Genomic DNA, 21,537 nt, shown 5'->3' with positions numbered 1-21,537 from the left:
GTGATGATTTCAAAACGAAATAAAAAGAATTACATTGGTAATCCCGAACTTTTCCGTACTGTTGGCATGCGTTGTCCGTAGGTACTTTTGGTTATTTTTTATGAATTTTCTTGAAATAAAGGCAGTGAAAATATAATAATAAAAATAAAGTGAAAAATCGGTCACTTTAACTAAAACTTCGGCAATTTTGTTAGTGAGGTACCCGTAAACCGATTCTCATTAGCTTTAAACTTTCTGAGGTTTCATTTTTTGGAGATAAAATAAGATTCTGAAAGTTTCATCTTGATCGCATTTGCAGAAGTTTGGTTTTTGGCCCTCAATTTTTTCCAAGAAAATTTCCACAAAAATTGAGGACAAAAAATCAAACTTTTGCAAATACGATCAACGTGAAACTTTCAGAATCTTATTTTTTCTCCAAAAAATGAAACCTCAGAAAGTTTGAAGCCAATCAGAATCGATTAACGGGTAACTCCCATACAAAAGTGTCAATTTTTTGAGGTTTTTCTTAGGGCAAGTACCCCAGGGTCAAATCAAAAATGGCTCATCTTCGAACTAGGTTTTTCGGATACAAAACTTTTGGCATTTCCAGATTTTGATTATCTCAATTATTTTTTGAGTTATCGTGTTAACAAACAGCTACGACGCAACAGCGTCTAACACTACTAGTTATCAAAAAAACCGTCAAGAGGGTGCTAACAGTTCCCCAATGGAATGTCCATAAGAAAGCGCGCTCTCTACGGCAAATTTCGCCATTTTTCAACAAAAAGTGTGCAGTGTTATACGCTGTTGCTACGACGACAACGACAACGACGACGGCACGCGTGAATGGAAAAGTGTCTTAAAAAGTGGTTTTCTACGCGTTTCATGAGTTTTTATGATGATCTAAGCTAATTTTGCGAAAAAAGTTTTCGGGACCAATTCCCATACTTTCCCTTGACACGTTGTGTACGGAAAAGTAATTTGTTACAATCAATCGAAGAGGACGTACAGAGCAACTCTTCCAAACACAAAATAATGTTTGTCTAGGTTTTATGCAAACATTAGAATGCATTAGATGGAAAGATGAAACTTATTCGAAATGACATTTGCATAAATTAAGTTACTAAACTATTATAGTAGCAATGCTTGAGTTAAAAAAAATGTTCATAGTATCTTGCAGTGCGATAATGAAATTTCTTCAACTGTTTTGAGAACACTTTCAACCGTTTTTATGGACGAATTAGTTAACGTGGTTTCGTGTAAATCAATACGCTTAAGTGACTTGCAATTTGATACGTGATGCGCGTTCGAATTAGTCATATCGTCGTCAAACAACACAATCATCTGGACATATGGACTGAAATCCCTCAGCACGGAAATTTTGTCGTTGTACCCGAAAGATATTTTGTATTTTGGGTAGTTCTCTTCAAAATATTCGCCGGCGATCCAATTGGAAGCCTTGCATGTACGACCGAATGAAAAAACATCAGCCCTTGACAGCCAATCGAAAATTTTATCCCAGCAATGGGTGTTCAGTTTGAACAACTCTGGTTGTGATCCACCGTAAAGTTAAATTTTGAGAGTCAATGCAATTTCATTTTGGTTTGGCTCTGAGTTTTGTGGTTGACTGTTACTTTGCATGACGTTTGGCTGGCTCGGCTCATCGTGTGATTTCAATGTATGCTTTGGTGTGCGCGTTGAACAGATTCAGTCTTTTGAAAACGAAAAAAGAAAAACAAACAAGAAAAGGAATCAATTCAAAATATCTTATAACAATCCTTAATGATTCAAATCGATTCTAGGTTCAAATGGTAATTTATACCTGCAACAAGTCGAAGACAATTTTGTGTCCTAATAAATGATGCTTACGTCCGAGCTCTGAGTGCTGTTTGGTTTTACGTCCCTCGGTGTCGATGGATTTGAAGCAAATATCACGCTGGCAGTTCGACTGTTCCAAAATCTGTTGGAAAATAAACAAATGGTTGGAATAAAACTATTTTTCTGTGATCAATTTACAGCATCTAGATTCACAACAAACCACTTTAATCATAACTGATTGATTATAATAATTTTCGGGTGTTACATGATTTCTCTTTCATAGAAATTGTCTACATTCAAATAGTATTGATAAAACATATAAAAAGAGAAATATTAGTGATTGTTTCTTGAATAATTTAGAAAAAAGGAGCAAAATATGAATTTTCACGATTTCACGTGAGAACAATAAAGAAAAATCGATTTTTGGATTAGTTTTTGATGATATTGCCCAAGAAATTCGTTACAACAAATTTATTTCGATTGCCTAAATTTAGGAGCTTTTTCCAAAGCTGCACACAATCGGCATTACCGAATTTACAAGTCCAATTTAAGTACGTTGAGTACGTGGCGCAACCGAGTTTCTGTTTTTTTTTTCTCGTCGTCTTCAACTTCATATACATGTATGCATTTCACTTGTCACTTGCAAACACTCAAAGACACGAATACTCATTCAAATACAGAGAAAACGTTTGCATACCAAGACGTTATTGAGTCAAGAACTGTTGTGACATCATCAATTTATGTTTGTTCGTTCGACGTTCACATTGACAATTAAATAAATACCGTGTCGCTGTTACATTCGGACATTCCAGTATTTGCTAAACATTCGATCTTTTCACATTGTATACACACATTTTGGCTGGCATTTTTTGCTTGTTTTCTATTTTTACATTGTTAATTTCCTGTAACAAACCAAACAAACATTATGTCTTATCCGGTAAGTAAATGCGGTTAGTTGGGAATTTAGGAATTTAGGAAATATTTCAGAAAGTTTACATTTTTTAAGAATTTAAATAAGAAGCATTTTCATTAGTTTTATAATCTGGAGGCGGTATTGATGTTGACCTTCAAATTGTGTATCTCTCGGTATATGGATATTTGGTCAGAAATATTCTATACTAATTGAAAAACTATCGAAAAATATGCCGCTCATTAATTTGATCATACGACTACAAAGAAGAAAAGAGTTGACAGTGACGCATTGCAACTACTCGGAATCGCATTACAATAGGCTGTTGTTGCGCTATGTCTCATTCAATTGAATCAGTGTTCCAAGCGTTTTATTATGCGAGAAAAAAAATTGCCATTCACAGACAATATGCTAATCGTTTAATCGATGTGCTAATGCTTTGCTTTACATGTTTGCGAGTGACCATTTGAATGTTGTTAGTTCAGTAAAATAATAATGCATTGACATTTGGTTTGAACGGTGTTTTTTTGTTGTTTTGTTTTTTGTATTTCAAGGGTGGCTTTGGAGGCGGTTATCCTGGTCAAGCACCGCAAGGCGGTTATCCTGGTCAAGCACCACCACAGGGCGGTTATCCTGGTCAAGCACCGCAAGGCGGTTATCCTGGTCAAGCACCACCACAGGGCGGTTATCCCGGTCAAGCACCACAAGGCGGATATCCCGGTTACAATCCCCCTCAGCCTGGGAACTACGGAGGCTATGCTCCGCCACCGGCTTCAGGTAAACAGACAATTTTCAGAGCTTCTCCGGAGTTTAAACTCAAAAATGTTGGCATTCCGATTCGCATGACAAACTAACATGCTACACTCTGTAGACCTAATTTCTGCTACCAGGCAACGTTTCAATATCAGTTTTACAGAGAAACGCCGGCATATTTTTTTTACATTCCCTTGGGATGTTCTGGTTTTAGAAGTACTTGATTCATAAACATTTCTCTTTAAATATTCAGCAGGCATTCCAGGCATATCACCGGATGTTGAACGAATGTTCAATGCCGTCGATACGGACCGTTCTGGAAAGATAACACCAAAAGAATTACAATCAGCATTACAAAATGGGAAAGGGCAAAATTTCTCGAATCGATGCTGCTCATTGTTGGTTTGTAAGTTAAGACTTGATTCTAGTCATGTTTTTCAAATGTTTTATCAATTTTTCTAAGAAAAAAAAATGAAATTCATGGAATATTTTCCCCTTTTCAGCAATGTTTGATACGTCGAACGGCGGTTCGGTTGATATTCATCAATTTAATAAAATGTATGAATACATAAACCAATGGCTGAATATTTTTAAGACATACGACCGTAACGCATCAGGTTTAATTGATGATCAGGAATTGAATCAAGGTAAATACAGGCGATTTCTTTTCGTGACGAACCTCTTTTCCCAAGAATCAAATTGTAATTGGCGATTTGAATTTCAGCATTTTCACAAATGGGATTCAATTTTTCGCCAAACTTCACGAAGATGCTGACAAGTAAAAGCAATGACCGAAAGGAGGTGTCCGTTGATGAGTTCATCGTGTTATGTGTTACCATTCAACGTTTAACCGAAGCGTTCCGTGTACGCGACACACAACACAATGGGATGATCAGCATTGCTTTCGAAGATTTCCTCAATATCGTTCTAACTAACACAAACTAATTGCTTCCACGACAACGCAACATGCACATCGCTGCCTATCTTGCACAAAGATATTACAATATTCAAACACAAGCACACATTTTAGGTAGTTTAATTCAAATCGAAGGCCGTTTTAATTTTTTTTTATCGAGAGATGTTTCTTCATCAATCTGATTGGTTCTGTCTGAGTGCAGACACTTTTATTTTGTGCGAAATGTACCGTAAAATGGGCTAATTTTATACTTTTCTGCCTCTAAATAATGCCAATTTGCCAATTGAACGTTTTGTTCGGTTTTGAAGAAAAGTTTTTTTAATAAAAAATTAGTTCATGTGTCTGTGCACAAGGAATCTTTCAAGCTGAATAAAATCCAGTTGAATGAATAAAATTAAATTTTTAATATTGTTAAGCAAATGAGTCTATGTAATGATGTTGGTTGGTCAGATTGTTTTTTTTTTTAAATAAAGTCAAACAGTGATCAAAAGATTTGGTTCAACTGATTTCCATCGTTTTACTTACCTCATTCCGTTCTGCTCAGTTTTATGCAAATACATTAAAAACCAATTGATTTAGTTTAGTTTGAATTTCATATTTATTATTTTATGTTTTTTTGTTGTTGTTGTTCATTGATGTATATTCGTCATTATTGACAATAATGTTTGGCGCAGATTAATATAATTTTTTTTTGTTTGTTTCTTAAATTGATTTTGCTAATTCAATTGATTTATCTATTTATAATTTGATGTAATCCTTTAAATTTACATTAAAAAAAAGAGAATATCGTGAAAATGATGGCCTGTCAGCTAAATTGTTACTATCCAAAAACTTAGAGTTCATTTTGGTGTTGGTGTGTGTATATGTGTCTGTGTGTGGAGTATTCACTCGAATTTACGAACTTGGCCACCGTTTCTAATATTGGCCAATCAGAAGCCACATTTTCTTTTTTGTTCATTTATTTGTATATTTTTTTGCATTACATAGAAAAAAATCTCTGGCGAAATTCTCTATTTGAATTTGGGTGTATCTATATATTATTAAAATTGAAATTATTATTATTTAATTTTTCTTCTAAATTGCAGATAAAAATTATTGGATTTATTAATTAATTTCTATTTTTTTCAATCAATTTTTCGTCTCATTTTGTATATCATTGTATATCATCAATATGTACACACTCAATGTTTTCTTAATGGAAAGTAGTCGAGCATCTTTGCTCGACCGGGTCTCTTTTTCTACGTACAATAGTATCATCATCCGGATAATAAACTGATACCACCAGATCTGGTAATTTAAAACAGAACCAAAAAATTAAATTTAACATTTTTGTCGTTGTTGATTTAAAATTTTTCTCCGAAAAAGAGTTTTTGATTTTTTGAATTAAAATTAAAATTGTGTTGATTTATTTTCTTTTGAACGATTTCTTTTTGTAATTTTTTTTCTTTACAATGAAAATTTTTGAAAATTTTGAAGCTAGAATTTAAAAAGAACAATTTGATTTTAAAATTTTCGATGGGTTAAATTATTTCGGAACTGTGAAATTAATTCGTCAATATTAAAATATCAAGAAAATATGATCAAAAATACTTAACAAAATCGAATGTCGGATGTAACTAAGAGGATGCAAATATATCTGAGCAATATTTAGTCATGATCTACGAGTTAAGAATTATCACAACGGAAAATAGTGCGCGCATTTCATGTGCATTGTTTTATGTGTGCCATTTTTTGTTATTTTTTCTTTTTATTTTGAACATTTCGCTAAAAATTAGTTAATTTTTGTTTGTTTTTTTTTAATAAATTAATTTATCATCATCAATTTTAACGATCAATAGAGATTTGATTGGTATCATAATAATAATTGAAAAATATCGTAATTTTTTTCTTCAATACGTTGGCGTGCGATTCTTATTCATTATTTTTCTTTCATTTCTACATAAAATGTTCACAATCGATGTCATCCAACATGCATTTCGAAAATTTTTGTTCAATACATACAGAATGGTAATGCACAAAAACTAAATATCAATCTACGTACATTAATATTTTTGTTTTGTTTGAGTGAATGTTGCTCGTCTTCGACTAAAACATGATTGTTATTCGTGACATTCGGTGAAAAAAATAATACCAAACTGAATACGAGGACAAGATTATTCACACGCGCACAAAACGTGGAGTTCAAATTCGATTTAAAACTAAATGTCCCAATTTAGCACTGCCATAAGCACTAAAGCTTGCTTCGATTTTTGTTTCATTTTATCGCTTATCTATATCTATATAGTTAATTCATTGTTTCCAAAACCATTTGCAATGTTCAAAATGTCACAAATTATTTAAACTTGAAACCAAAAAAAGCTTCTAGAATATCCCATTTAAAATTACACAATTAGATTTAAAGTGGTTTTTTTTCTTCGATAAACGCTAAACAATTATTATTTTGTAAATTATTTTTTTCTTTTCAATAAGACATAATTGTGTAAACGTCTAAACGTTTCGCCATTTACATATTTTCAATTGTTGTCGATTCGTATCAAGACAGACAAATCACTGTTATATCAAAATCATATTCTAATTGGATTTGAACTAAAAAAAAAATCTAAAATATCATCGAAAAAACCCTTTCCAGTGTATTTAGTGCATCTTTGTCTATTTTTATGTTCAATTTTCGTTGGTCATTTCATCGATAGGTGCAATTTCGACTACTATTAAAAAAAAATCAGCTTTAATGCAATAATTTCGAAATATCTGGACTATTTGTGTATCAGACTAGTTAAACAAAGGAAAACAATTCTGTGTGCATATAGCAATTTATAATGTAAATTGGTTTTGTTGCTTTTAAAAGTCAAATCGAATCTGATGAGAATACGAATTTTCTTCTAAAAAAATATATGAACATTGTTCATTTGTTCTGTGTGTGTGTGACATTTAAGCTTGCTGTTTTATTTGATTTTTTAGAAAAATAAACGAAAACTAAATGGGTTAATTCTTATGTGTATTTAAATTGGTCAGAGTAAATCGTTTTCTTTGTGTTTCTCCAAGTCTTATAAAAAAAACAAAGGGAAAAAATCTTGACAAATACAATTTTGGAAACCTTTAAACAGCTTGGCTGCCTTAAAAATGATATGCACAAAAATGTTCAACGATAAAAAATAATGAATGTTTGTGTTACTTGCTTTATACACAAGCAACGGTGAGGTGACGGCTCTGATTTAATACGAACATTTTTTTAGGTAGTTGTATTGAGCTAAGAGACCGTATGTGTACTGAATTATTTCGAATTACAGTACGGTTTTAACTGAAAATCTCTTCTCTGAAAAATTACATATGAAAATATGTTCTATTGACGAGAATTGATTTACTGTGGCTGTTGTGTGTGTTGGTTGTTCGGGGAAAAATTCTGCATCGAATTGAAACAGTGTAAACCACTGCCTTAGTTTGATGTGAGAGTGATGACGTGGCATAGTGTTAGATGGTTTTCAAGCAATGCAATGTGAATAATGATTTCAAATTACAAAATAATCTGATGGGACTAATTGATCCCGATGTTTCGCTGGAAATTACCATATCAATATGGATTTTCAGTTAAAACCGTACTGTAATTCGAAATAATTCAGTACACATACGGTCTCTTAGCTCAATACAACTACCTAAAAAATGTTCATAAAAAATAATGGCAACAAAGACTTTTCCATCAAATGATAACGAGCATCATGCACGGAGCATGTGTGTCTGTTAAATTTACGAAAAATTCCTACAACTGGGCCATTAATAGTTGAGTTGTGGCTCTCAATAAACATACATTAGATGTGTGAGTGTGTGTAAATGTGCTTAAATACCTATGCTCAAGCTGACAAAGCTGATCGTTAGTGTTTAATGAATATTTACTTAAGCCTTTCCACTTTTTTTTGGTTTTATTTCAATTTAAATGTACACATCATTTTCAAATGGGTGTGGTTTTTAAAATCATTTTAACCATCGAATCATCGTGATTTTATTTTCATCATCCTGCTTCATGCTTCATTCTTTTCTTGTTTGGTTTGTTTTTTTTTTTTAATTAAATTTACTGATGTTAAGCTGATATAGTCTTCATACAGTGTTGCGATTGATATTCACACTTTCCGAAGCAAAAATCACATCAGCTTGTGTACAATGAAATTTTCTGATTTAAATTGTTAATGTATTGATCCGAAATGCCTTTTGAAATGGAAAATTCTAGAATCGAAGTTGTTTTTTTTTCGTTCGAAAATGAAGTGAAAGGTAAGAGTTTATTTTCAAATTCATTCTCGTGTCAAAATAAAATGAAGTTCGTTATTTTAAACAAACCGCCGTTCACAATTTCATCATGTGATGAAATATGAAACTTTGCTTCGCTTGACTAAATTCAGATTAAACAACCAGCAACTAAAATCAAAAGCGAAAAAGGTTTAAGCATTTGAATTAATTTTTCTGTTCAAAATAAGATTGACATCAGGAGTTACACGACGTTTGGTGTCGAAGAAGTATCGTTTCGCGAGGACATGGCAACGAAACGAAAATGTAAACGTCGGAGTGATGGATGCAGCCTAGGGGCTTTTAAGTCAAAATATACATTCATATTTGTGTGAATATTTCGTGAATATTGCATATAATCCGTGTATATGATGTATATTTTCACGAAAAATATTCACCATATTCACAGAATATACACAGCATGTAAAAAATATATGTTTACGGCAATGTCGAATCTTTGTTACCGATCGTGAATATGAGGTGTATATTTCATGAATATGGTGCATATTTTGCCAGTATTGTGAATATTTCGTATGACTGTCATCTATGGTGTATATCTCTTGGATGGAATATACATGAAAGCCCCTAGGATGCAGCTCAACCACAATGATTGCACAAAACGGTTCGGCAATCCATTATGATGACATCGTCACCAGCATTCACTCCAATACAAATTCTTAATTGATAAAATCAGTTTTTAACGCACGCTAGCCTTTTGTGGGCTAGTTTCAGTACGAGCTATAATTTTTGGCCAATTACTGACGGTGCATAGGATGTTTTCCAGTCGACATTGATTTTCCAAAATGGTTATATTCAGTAATCGGTTCGAAAACCGCCAATTTGAAGTAAGGCCGTTTAATGAGTACGCTGTTTACAACGAATCAAACAGAAGTAAGACATTTTTTGTGCATACTAATACAAGGTTGATATTCGGATTCTTCAACAGTTTTCTTTGCTTCGAGAAGTATGAATATCAATCGTAACACTGTATGAATACCATCAATTGTTACAGAATTTTCTATTCTTTTAACTGATACCGTCCTCTCCTTTTTTTTTCTTATCCAGATTTGAAAAACACCCTAGTGTAAAGCTGATATACCATATGTGATTCCAATGAAATCGTCTTTTCACAATATACTTGATCAGAACTCAAACAAAACTTTACAAAATCGAAATTAAAGTTATTATTATTCATTTTTTTTGTTCGTTTTTTTTATTCAATTTTTTTTTCTTTGTTTCTGGTTATCAATATGTTTTATTTCATTCATCTTCGAATCATTTAGTTGACTTTTAACTATGTGCTAATGCTTAATCGACGAATATCTTTTTTTTTTACTTATATTCAAAATAAACATCAACTCTTTTCGACGAAATGAATAACAAAATAAAAGTAGAAAATAGTGAACAAATGGGACTGGAGTTTTTTTTTATATCTTCTGTTCAAATGAACACGTGACAAGAACCAAGAATAGATTGACTTTTGTGAGGTGAATCTAGACCGTAAAACGAAATTTCTAAACTAACTCATTCCCGTTTGCCATTTAATTAAATAGAACAAAGAGCAAAATTTCATGTGTAACATTTTCAATGTCACTGTAACAAATTGTTACCATTCAACAACAACAATGAAAATTGTTGCAGCGAATACAATCATGTATTTATTTTCATATATATTTACAATACTCATGGGTCCACAATTAACCAACTTGATGCAATCAATATCTTTTTGTGTGTTTAAATTTAAAATGTTCAATTCGTTCATAACATTTATACTGAAAATTGGTTTGCCTTAAAACTGTAAATCTTCTAGTAGGTTAGTACCTACACTAAATGCTGCCTAAGATCTAAATTTCCTTTTAGGAGGTCGAAATATATATATATACACACACGTTGTTTTCCTTTTCATCGTTCGTGTCAATATATCGTAAATAATTAGCTTTAGTTTTGGAGAGGCGGGGATTTTTGTGGAATGTGTTTAAAGATTGTGAAAATGACTTATGAATCTGCTATGATTTTTGATCCCATCTTGAAATGTGTTTTGTGACCTGATTAGTATGCTCAAGAGGAGACAAAACAAGTAAGAGCCGTATTATCTGTCTATTGACAGAAGATTTTAGTGGTTTATCTTAGGAAGTAGGTGATTTGTATATTGATCAAAAAAAAAGAGAAAGCCCGTTCAATTGACATTTTAGTCCCATATTTTTCGTATTTTTTGTTTGTATTTCTTTTGGATGAAGAAAAATGGGCAAAGATGAAGACTCTTGCACATCAAATATAATCTGAACAAATGGCAGACAAAACAGATCAATGTGATGACAGTAGGTGTTTAATTTAGTAGAAAATTGGTCACTGATGCTATATATATCCTATTCTTTGTTTATACACTCACTCAATTACCGCACACAATTTCCCAATATTTCCTGCGTAGTCCGCACCGTCATACCGGTTGTGTAGTTCAAGTAACATAATTTAAAATAAAGCAGCTGAGTTATGATCAACTTTTTGTTGAATTTGCAGTTGTAGATTTTGTTTTCTAAAACTTGTGACTGTGGCTTTTCTGTAGCAGAGAACGGTCCAATCGAAAACCATTTGCACGAAGAAAGTGTTTCCTTTCACATGGAAACAGTATTTAAATCGATTGAAATGCAAAGAGAAGAATAGACAGAGCAATCATTCTCTATCTCAACAGATAATTTGATCAAGAAGATGTTATTGCTCTAAGCAAAGAGACTTTTCGGTCAAATTTTAAATAATTCCTGATCGATACCAAGTATTCAATTACTTAGTTTATGAATGTTTTCTTTGTTTCAAATTGTTTTTCTTGTATGGAATTTTAAACGTTTGGTAACAAACATCTAAAAATTCATACATTTGGGTTCAGTATAACCACGAAAAATCAGGCATTGCAACATTTGTCCAGAGCAAATGGTGAAAACATATTTCCTGTTCGCTTTTTCATGGATGGGGTTTTTCCATTACGAAAGTCATGATGTTTGTCGGGAAAAAAAATCGTGTCTCATGGTGATAATTTGAGTTTGAAATGGTCAGTTCTGCAAATGTAATTCTAATCCGGGCCGCCCTTTTTCTGACCATTTTGCCGTAGCGGACTAGACGACATGAGGAAAGTGTCACAACAAATTTTCGTTGTACGAACGTAACAAACAAATTGGACACAGCAAACAATATGCACATCTTCTTCAATAAATTATTATGATCCGAGGCAGAAACTTTCTCTCCGCCAATATTTTTCTTTTTCACAACTTGCATTTTCCTCGGTCCAAACTTTTTGCTCAATTCGACAGACCGGTGAAGAATGGGATAGGGAGAACGTTGGATTGGTTCATTCCATTGGTGTCTAAATAGCGTGCAAATTGTGCAACCATCGGTCTCGTGTTTTCTTCTCTTTTTTCCCCCTTCTTTCGTATGAATCGTTGGTATTTTTGCGGAAGAAGAAAATTTGTTTTGCATATATATCACTTGAATGGTTTGAAGCGAAAACGTAATACAGAAAAGTTGAGCGGAAAAATGTCAAATGAAAAGGGATAGCTATATAGTTTACTATAGTTTACTATACAGTGTACTATATAGCTATCCCTTTTCCGCTCATTCATCATCGACATTTTGCCGCTCAACTTTTCTGTATTACATTTTCGCTCCAAACCATTCACTTCTCACTGCTGTTGAAGGAATTTTGTTTCGAAGTTTCCGTACTGGTTTGCTTCGTTGCTTTTTTATTTCTTCACTGGTGCCATTCCGTTTGGTTGTTGTGCTGCTGTTGGTATTGTTGTGTGTATGTGTGTGTGGCCTGTTTAAACACAACTTCGAATGCGATCTGTTCAAATGTGTGACTGTTTTATAAGCGTGATTTATTCACTTTACTTGAGCATAGAGTCTTATATTCCAAGTCAGAAGGTCTATAGTAAAGCTATTTCGTGTATGTATATGAGCTCTGCTTTTTATTGTAACTATTTTCATGTTCGTTTCTATTTTTTTTCTCTCTCTCTCTCTTTCCTTCTCTCTCCCTGGGCTATGATTTTGAATAGGATTAGTCGGTTGCTCTCTTTGCCCTTTTCGATTTGCTAATAATACATATTTTTCGAATATGAATATGATGTATGAAACCTTAAATTTTATTTTTTTTTGTCCCATATATTTTCCCTTCTTCTTCGCTTTCTTTTCGCTTGATGTACGCTCAATTTTGTATTTATTTGTACATTGACTGTTGAACGTAGCTAGGGTGGAAATGAATCCTTACAAACAACAGCATTTATAATATGATTGATGTATACCAATAAAATATTTTTCAATTGGACAACAACAATGAGAAAATAAAGAAAAATGACACATTTTCCTTTTAAATAATTGAAAATGTCAACACTTAGAACCAAATCGATAGGTGCGAATCATTTTCTTAGGCCAATTCAGCCCGGGAAACTATGTGTTTAAATCGATGGAGTTAATTTGGCCAATTTAATATCAGAGTAATAATTTGTGTTTCTTTTCGCTTGCAATTGATTTTGTGTCTAACTTATAATCATCTTTCAAAATATCAACAAATCTTTGCAAGATAAACTTTCTATTTTAATATTTAGAACGTATATACATATATTTCATTCGTCATATCGCCTCGTTTGCATTCCTATTTAAACTTATTCCATAATTTATGGTATCAAATATTCAAACTTTTCTTTTGTTCACGAATTCTGTCTTAATTCTACCGAATCGAGGATACAATTTGATCGAAACATCAAAATAAAATGTATTTCATTTTCTTAAATTTGTTTCTTAAATTCTAAGTCGATGAAGCTGTGAGCGCATCGGTTCCAATTTCATTTTATGTTGGTTTTTGGCTTCGAAGCGACAGCAATAATTGCTATTCAATCATGTTTCGATGAATTGTCGTTTATTGAATGTAATTTGTTTGTTTGTTGTGTGTTTTTTCGTGCAGTTGTCGTTTTGTTGTATAGTTAATTTATCAATTTGATGTCGTTGCTTGTATCTGGGGTATCGATGAAAAATCGTGTGTTTTTTTTGTTTTGTTTTCGTTTCCTACATTCATACTGGCATTCTATTTGATGAATCCTCGTTTAAGATGCCGAATTGGGTGTTTATTTTACATGTTATCCGGTTGTAAGAGTCGTGTCGATGACGATGCTTCCGGTTTTAATAGGTCCATGGTTCGGATGTTTGTTAATGGGGTCGATGCTTCGGTTATGCTTACGGTATGTCGACCGCCATTTCCACTGTGTTCAGCACTCATTCGGGCTAAATCTACATTCGAGCTCACCTACACCACAAAAACAACACGCACATGTACGAAAGAAAGAAATTTGTATTCCACAAGAAAGAAACAAACAATAAGACGTATGAACAGAATTTGTTCGAGCTTTTAGCTTACCGGACTCATGGGAGTTATCACGATTTCGGTTTTAGCAGCCGATGCTCGCAGAAGTGCCGTATCTTCTTGATCGTCGATCTCTTCATCACAGTCAATGTCTTCGTCACCATAGAAATTCCACGGTGGCGTTTCAACGTCCATATCACCCAATTCACCTTCGCAATCCAAATCATTCTCTTCGATTTCCTCTTCTTCACATTCGTCCACCATCAAAACTGTTTGTTTTTTTTTCGATTAAATTAGAAGAAGAAGAAAAAACAACAACATCAAATACATTAAATTGGAATGACAGTACAGTTTTTTCGGATGCATTGTAATCGACATTAAATATGCAGTCACGTATTTTACTTTTCAAAAATAAAGTGCACATCAAGACGTTTTCTGATTTATTAATTATTTTTATCATTCGCTTCAAAAACAAATATCGGTTTTGACATTGATACAGCGGCACAATGCATCAAAACAGGCTATCATCAAAAACCAATTACACAATGTTTCTTTAATAACAATTATTAGGCAAATCAACATTGAAGGAATACACATAATCAAATGAAGGAAATGAAAAACAATTGAAGTGAAAGAAAAAAAGCCATGATTGTTTTTGATCCAATTAATAAAAAGTAGAAACATATAAAATGGAGTTTTTCAAAGAACTTAGATCAATAGATAGGAGCACACACAGAATGATGGTGCATTGAGTGTGGAGAAAACATATAAAACTTAAAAATTTAAAGAAATATCGACGCTGAAATCATTTAAATGGATAAGATTCGTAAGAGTAATAGAGAGTGAAGGGATAGAGATACAGAAAGACAAATTGACAGATAGTGTGTGTGAGAGAGGGTCACATGCAATGCATCAAAATACAGCACGAGGCAAAAACAAAACCAAAAAAAATATACATATTTATATTGCTTTCAGTTTTTTTTTTATTTAAAAGAAAGAAAAATTGACCAAATTCCACACACGAAACACCAATCCGGAACGAATAAAAAAAAATCGTTGTGCAGTTTATGTTCATTGTGTTCAACAAATTGACAAACAATTCCACCCAATCAGCCAATTTAATTAACAAATCAATTTCAAAAAGTCATTCGAGCTGTAAACATGGAAAAATTTATATGCTTGTTTATGTAATCAACCAAAACCCGTTCGAATCCAATGCAATTGAATGAAGAGATAGTAGATAGGCGGTTGAACTTTTCCAATATGCCAATGTGAAAGCTCTTCATATTCGAAAATTAGTTACATGTGTAAAAGAATAATGAAGCTTAACACATAGAATAGTCTAGATGGCAATCGATTAGATGAAGATTTAGTATGAAACTAGAAAATGAAGATGATTCGTCGACACAAACACACATAGAATATGTGTTTTCAAATGACACTGTTCCAAGAACAGCTCCAGAATGGCAGTGATATTATCGAACTGTGTTCCGACGGATGCATTTTTGAAACAGAGATTCACATTCAAATTGTGCAGTAATCCGCTTTTCTCGCAAGCGTGCCACATTGATTACGTTCAATCGTGTATGTTGTCCAATTGAACAAACATGTCAATTCATTCCAATCTAATGCGATTAAAGTAACAAAAAAATATGCTTCTCTTTTATGGCCACGGCGTTTGATCTTGAAATTCAAAAAGGAACAAACAAAAAATAAACACCAATCCGAAATTATTTAAGCGTAACACAAACGGTACCAACAATCAAATATTCACACATTGAATTTAGTACGAAATATGTCTATCTAAATGGTTTTGCAAGCGGGCGAGCGTCGAAATAAATTTAAAATTGAAAAGGTATTGGATACGGTAAATTATGTTTTCGTCGGGCTAATGTAAATAATGGTGAATAAATAAAGCCGGCCGAATCAAAGAAGTTGTGTGTATGTGTTTCTGCGTCAGGCGCAATATGCGGAGGGAGGGAGTTTAATAATTGAGGTAGCAATGGCAACGAGGCAGAAATCAACAAAAATCAATTATTTATATACGTGTTTGTTCTTGCCAGTGCATATATATACATATACTGGTTGGGTTTGATGTATGCCACACCGGGCTTGGCAAATGAACGCGAAGTGTCTGTTACACACGATCGAGACGGAGAGAGAGAGAGAGAGAGAGAGAGAGAGAGAATGAGTTCGAATTCTTAGTGCTTTGTAGTGTGCATTATCAATTCATTGGGTCAATCGAAGTTTAAGCAAATTTTATCAAATAAATGAAAGAAAAACGCGCAAACGCTCATGCTCACATCATCGTGCAGATGTTGAACGATTGAACCACATTGGTGGCGAAAAGTTATTCGGTGTAAGAGTGGGAAAACTTTCGTAAAAGTTAAGTTTTAACCACAGTTACGATACTCTAATTTGTACACTGTTCCAATAAGTAAACGATGGTGACAACTGAAAATGTCATCTTATCTATCACCACATCGAATTTATATGAATAAAACATGATGAAGTAAGTTTTGAACTTACTTTGCTAATTAATGTTGAAAAATATTTGGTGCCTGGGTAATCATATCATAAAATCACATGGCAAAGTTTTAGCTCACCATTTTGCCAAAATAGGATGATAAAAAATGCCCACAAAAATGGAACCGCGTAGAAAGGTTGTGTGCAGAATGAAAAAAGAAGATATCTTCATCGCGTTGTTTTAAGGGAGCCAAGAAAAAGTGATGCTTTAGTTTGATTGTGTGATTCCTAATCAGTGTATGTACAACGTAATGTGCGATGAGCCATGCAGCAGGCATAAACAATTTCGTCAGTGCATAAAACACATATTGTACCCCAATTATTTGGGCGACGTACGGCGTACGGCGTATATTGAATTCCGAACATGGTCAATGGCACAGAACGAAAGAGCGCGAGAGTGAGTGGTTTTGCCGAAAAACACGTAGAGACAGAAGGCAAGTGGCTCTGCCTTAAGCCAGCATACAAAATAAATAAAACAATCAATCCATTGTGTTTCATCGCTGAATATTTCGAATATATGTATAATATATATGCGTGTTCATTTTTTTCTTCTTCTTTCGTTTGAACAATAACAACAACAAAAACAACAACAATAACAACACCAATTTCTCGGTCGATGCCAAAACAAATACGCAGATCGTAAGAAAAGAGAAAACGAAAATAATAGAATAAGCGTGGCTTGTTTTACATTCCTAAATAATAAAACACATTTTTCACACTCGTGTTTTCATGCGCTGATAAAAATAATAATATGTGTGTGTATTATGGAGAGGACACATGTACGAGTGCACGCGCAGCCCCCTCCAAATCTCGAACGGAATAATAATCATAAAACCAACAAACGGCGAAGAAAACACACGCACACAGAGAGCCTAAATGTTAGATATGGGGTGGTTGGCGGAGGAGCAGAACAATCAAAGTAAGAAACGTAAAATGGACACCGAGCAATCGGGGAGGAAAAAAAGAGAAATAAACTGAAAACAGCACAACGCAATGGAAAATGAATAAATTAAATATCGAGCAAATGAACAACGGTGGGGGCTAGGGCAAAAAAAACTTTCTTTTGTTTGTTCATTGTATTCATCTTTTCAGGCTCAAGGAAAAAGAAGAGTTTTCTTCGTTTGTTTGTTTAATTGAAGTTAAAATTGGGACGCAGCACTTTGTTCACCTAAAATATGGTACACAAACAACTACGGTTGGAATAATTAGCGGATGTTATCGGTGGCATTGCCAAAGCTCTGCACTTCCGATCACCATGCGGTGTGTGTGTGTGTGTGTGTGTGTGTGTGTGACTGTGTGTATCTGTGACGACAAACAGATACAATAAAATTTACGATTATTTTATTCGGAATGTTAAAGTGCTGCGTACCAACCATCAACCATTTTCATAGTCATCTGCGTCTTTTTCACATGAGCACCGACAAGAGTACAGCGAGATAGATGAAAAGAGAGAAAGGGGAGAAACAGAGCCAAAAACGAACATGACAAAGAAATATATGTATAACCCAAAGAACTATTGAGCAAACACAAGTAAATATATCAGATAAAATATATACGTGACACTGACAGACAATCGACAACAATGTATTTTTTTCTCTTTTCAACGAAATAAAAAAAACGGTATAAGAAACACACACCCAAATCACAAATACAATAGTTTGTCTTTATTAAAAATTTATATGGAAAATTTGTTTGTATAGACTCACTGGTAATAAATTTCGAGAGACTCAAGTTTTCTCACGATATATTCAGTTTGCATATGCTATTTTGTTTTGTTTTTGTCTCTTTTTTTGCTTATGTTCGATTTGTCTTATCAGTTTTTATGAAGTGTGTGTGTGTGTGTGTGTGTGTTTGTCGTTTATGGCGGTATCACGGTTTGATTTTAGACTTGGCACACAGAATACAATACAAATATACCCCATCAGTTAATCTCGAAGCAGGCCCACCGAAGAAAAAAAAACACGAATCGATTGGAAAATCAAATGATGGTGGTGCGTTTGGTTGTACCACAACATCAACCAATTGACATTTCATTTTATTCTCATCTCAAATCGCAACAATCAGTATCACGCCCTCTTCACTGTGTGTGTTTTCTATTTCTTTTTCTTCTCATTTTCTTTTTTTTGTTTTTGTTTTTTTTTGTGGTTTTGGTTTGTTGCACCTTTCCACACCGAATATGTTCATTTTGTTTTTGATTTTGATTGCAATGTGCACGATTTGAATGTGTTTGCGTGCTCTGTTAAGCCTTTGTTACACTCGCAAATAGTCTGTGCGTGTTTGACATATCAAACGATCCAACTGGATGATCGCCATCGCACACTATCTTCTCACATATCTTTGTTTCGTATTATCTCATATGAAAATTTTCTGGGACCAACCGTGTTTAGGTCGTTCGTCCCTATCTATGAATGCTTGAAACACATAATGGTCTCAATTTCAATTGTGATTTTGCCTTCTTCTTTTTTTAGTCAAACCAATTTATTGGAGGGATTGATTTTATACGGCATATTTGAAATTCTGCGGTGAGCATTTCAACATCATCATCGCTCATTTTGTTGGGTTTGGTCATTTTGAACGGTAGTGAAATTGAGCATTGGGTATACGTGCGCATTCACGTCACCCCATTTCCGTATTTTCGAACAAATTTAAATCATTGACGAAACATATCGATCGTTAATGATTTGAAATAGGTTTTGATTATCATCCCATAGCACGAGATCATTTTGTTGGATCGATTGATAGTCACATTGATGCTATAGCGATGTCGATGATGAATAACCGTCGTAAGACGCGGCTGTAGAAAACAAAATGAATAGCGGAACAAAAAGGGAAAGAAAAAAGAGAGAAAGACAAAATGTTTATTAAAAAAATTAGTTTTTTTTTTGTTTTGGTTTTTTTTTGCAGGTGGTCAATTTTGTGTGTTGGTTAATTTTAGTCACTTTAAAGGCACATTTAAAGTAGATAGTATATATAGATCGTTGAAAAATTGCTTTTTTTCCACAAAAATAAAAGAAAAAGCTAATTAGTTGCATGTTGCTAGCATTTCCATGGTCATTAGCTCTGTTCGCAAAAAAAAAAATCGCGTACCCAAACTCTAAACAATTTATCGCAAAATGTTTGCATACATTCGGTGAATAGTTTTGGTTTATGGTAAAAAGAAAGGGGTGTATTTACTTGAGCTTTCGGTTATTGTCTTTGGACTGTTCGGTTCCATCATGTCAGCTTCTTCGGGATCGATGCAAACCGAGTGTTCGTGCGGTAAACGACTAACCAATATTGATTCCGTTTTATCATCACTACCGATGGCTGGCACAACAATCACAACGTCACCGCTACCATCAGCATGAATGGAATTATTGTCAACGTATTGAGATGGAATCGAACTATTGGAGCAGGAGAAAAGAGAAAGAGATGCCAACCATAGATAAAGTGCGTTTTAAGTTTTGTTTTTTTTTTGTTTTCAGTCAAAAAGTCATTTCAACGTTTATCTATCCCCTTTCATTTGTTATATATCTTCGATGTTAGTTTTTGATACGAATCACCCAATAGTTTTATTCATTTTGAATCCATGTAAAATATGTTGCTGAAACCAAAACCGATAAGGTGCTTACCTCAAGGTGACTCGCTTTTTGATGCGATTACCTAAATCCGAATACCCTCGTTGCATTGGCGGTCTTCTTTGTGACTGATGACGATGTTGCTGTTGTTGTTGCGATTGTGAATGCTGTTCGGCATACGATTCTTGTGCTTTCGACTGTTGTTGCAGCTGCTGCTGTTGCATTTCCTGTTCGATTGATGGATCGAATGACTTTGTTATCGGTGAATTCGGTTCCGAGAATTGTTTTTCTACTAGAATAGGTTTCGGCTGGACGAACAAAATAAATATGTGAGTTTGAAAAAAAAGGTTCCAATTTCGAAAAGGTAGAGCAAACGGATAAACGATTCGATTTGCTTACACTTACCACTGAAGTGGACGATGTTAGTATGCCTGCAACACCAGGGGCAGGCGGTGGCGGCGGCGCTGGCGGATTGTTCTTATAATTAGTGGAATGTGAATTATTTTCAGGAACTAGTGGAAGAGCTAAAAGTCGTTCACGGTCTTGCATATACGCTTTTATCAGTATATCGAGTTTCTCCTCTATATCGGCAACCTAATGAGATGGAATATGCATTTAGATTTTCTTCAACGTAAATTTGTCCAGTTTTCAACTTTTCCAACGAGATAACCATCATGAGGTAGTATCGAATGTACATACCGATCGTTCAACCTTCACAACACGTGATGCCAAACTGATTTTCGACGCATACACATCTTTTGCCTTGGATCCTTGCTTTCCAAGTATTTGATCTAGCCTGCTCATTGGAACATTATTTAAAAATGAGCATTAAAAAAAGTGAAAGAGAAAATTAGTCAAATTCGGCTGTCGTCGTCGTCCTCGTCATAAATGGAAAATTTCACTCGAAAAAATAAAATTAAATACAAAAAAAAAAAAATAATTCATTAAAAGAGAAAACGGAATAAGATTGAAAATTGAAACGTACACAAATGAATGGTTACAAAACGGTTGAGATTCAAATCAATTTAAATTACATGCAAAAAATTACGATACATCGAAATCAGGCCAATTTATTAGGTGAAAACACATCGAAGTGATTTTTCTGAACGAACAATTTAAACAGTGACACACATACCAATCCATATATCACACACATTCCATACTCACGTGCTTGTTCTTACAAAATGTCAAATTTTACAAATCACACAATTTTCTACTGTTAGTTTAGGTATCTAGATAGGTGTATGTGTGTGACAATATTCTTAGTTCGCATTTAATCTTTTGCACAGAGATTGTATATTTGCTGCTGAGTAGGCCTGAGCTGAGCTGAATTTGCTAACTCAGGCGCCTGAAGCGTTATTTCAACGCATTCACCCTCTGGAGGGCAATATGAATTGTGTACTGTGAATGCGTTAAAATAACGCTTCAGGCGCCTGAGTTAGCAAATTCAGCTCAGCTCAGG

At 33.9% G+C, this 21,537-nt stretch overlaps 2 protein-coding genes across 6 annotated transcripts in view; one reads left to right on the top strand and one right to left on the bottom strand.

The window, feature by feature from the left end:
• Positions 1-2,440: 2,440 nt before the first annotated feature.
• LOC129576967 (peflin) lies at positions 2,441-4,882 on the top strand. Of its 2 annotated transcripts, none has more exons than XM_055463219.1 (5): positions 2,441-2,734; positions 3,262-3,484; positions 3,714-3,866; positions 3,964-4,107; positions 4,185-4,882. In XM_055463219.1, exons 1-5 carry the CDS (start codon positions 2,723-2,725, stop codon positions 4,403-4,405), a joined length of 753 nt encoding a protein of 250 aa, XP_055319194.1. In that variant the 5' UTR covers positions 2,441-2,722; the 3' UTR covers positions 4,406-4,882. The 2 variants fall into 2 exon arrangements, with proteins under 2 accessions (XP_055319194.1, XP_055319195.1); XM_055463220.1 differs by having other exon boundaries at positions 2,470-2,734; positions 3,717-3,866.
• A 4,366-nt stretch (positions 4,883-9,248) lies between these two features.
• The window catches only part of LOC129576966 (potassium voltage-gated channel subfamily KQT member 4), a 197,050-nt gene continuing 184,761 nt past the window's right edge, over positions 9,249-21,537 (bottom strand). For all 4 annotated transcript variants that reach the window (XM_055463214.1, XM_055463216.1, XM_055463217.1 and 1 more), the window contains 6 exons: positions 20,775-20,871; positions 20,481-20,669; positions 20,130-20,383; positions 19,693-19,901; positions 14,047-14,261; positions 9,249-13,935 (listed from right to left, as the gene is read on the bottom strand). In XM_055463214.1, the coding sequence (XP_055319189.1) occupies positions 13,762-13,935; positions 14,047-14,261; positions 19,693-19,901; positions 20,130-20,383; positions 20,481-20,669; positions 20,775-20,871 (1,138 nt within the window). In that variant the 3' untranslated portion in view covers positions 9,249-13,761. The remainder of the gene's footprint in view (positions 13,936-14,046; positions 14,262-19,692; positions 19,902-20,129; positions 20,384-20,480; positions 20,670-20,774; positions 20,872-21,537) is intronic.

Source organism: Sitodiplosis mosellana, unplaced genomic scaffold, assembly GCF_009176505.1.
Source record: "Sitodiplosis mosellana isolate CC-2019 unplaced genomic scaffold, AAFC_SMos_1.0 Smas_scaffold_6191, whole genome shotgun sequence".
Lineage (NCBI taxonomy): Eukaryota > Metazoa > Arthropoda > Insecta > Diptera > Cecidomyiidae > Sitodiplosis > Sitodiplosis mosellana.
Note: the sequence above shows the minus strand (reverse complement) of the source record. Positions and strands in the feature narration are given on the sequence as shown.